Genomic DNA, 755 nt, shown 5'->3' on the forward strand with positions numbered 1-755 from the left:
AACTTTATTGAATTGAATAAATAAATAAATAAATATTCCATAAAGAATACTATAACAATACGCATGGTTTATAGTATATCCTAACAATCCCCCCCACTTAGACCATAACCATGCGTCTGCAATTCTAACACCCATTCCGTCTACATGCCTATCAAAAGTCTTCTGTGGGAAGCTTTTAGTAAACAGGTCTGCCAAGTTGTTCTCTAACGCAATCTTGGTGACTACTACATCCCCTATTTGCACTATCTCATGAATTAAATAATATTTATGCTCAATGTGCTTTGCTCTTTTATGGTTTCATGGCTCCTTCAAATTTGCAACCGCACCACTATTATCACAATAAAGTTTTATTGGTGCTTGAATCGAGGGAACCACACCCAACTCTCTAGGAAGTTCCCGAGCCAAACCGCCTCTTTTGCTACCTCAGAGGTTGCTACATATTCAGCTTCCATGGTGGAATCAGCAACACAAGTTTGCTTGATGCTTCTCCAACTTATGGCTCCACCTCCCAGAGTAAACACATTTCCTGAGGTAGACTTTCTAGAATCTCTATCTGATAGGAAATCCGAATCAATGTACCCAATAGGCACAAGGTCATCCGAATAGTAGACTAGCATGTAATCCCCAGTCCTTTTCATGTACATGATTATATGCTTAACCGTTTTCCAATGCTCTCTCCCAGGATTAGACTGAAATCTACTAACATCGCCAACGTCAAAGCAAATATCAGATCTAGTACATAACATAGCATACAT

General features: G+C 39.1%; 1 protein-coding gene across 1 annotated transcript; it reads right to left on the reverse strand.

Moving 5' to 3' along the window:
- Positions 1-347: 347 nt before the first annotated feature.
- Positions 348-755, reverse strand: LOC104248743 (secreted RxLR effector protein 161-like). Its single transcript, XM_070170164.1, has one exon. It carries the CDS (start codon positions 753-755, stop codon positions 348-350), a length of 408 nt encoding a protein of 135 aa, XP_070026265.1.

Source organism: Nicotiana sylvestris, chromosome 3, assembly GCF_000393655.2.
Source record: "Nicotiana sylvestris chromosome 3, ASM39365v2, whole genome shotgun sequence".
In the NCBI taxonomy this organism is placed as follows: Eukaryota; Viridiplantae; Streptophyta; class Magnoliopsida; order Solanales; family Solanaceae; genus Nicotiana; species Nicotiana sylvestris.

What these genes read in the sequence shown, in the direction of transcription:
- LOC104248743 (XM_070170164.1), bottom strand. Translation starts at nt 755, where the DNA reads ATGTATGCTATGTTATGTACTAGATCTGATATTTGCTTTGACGTTGGC.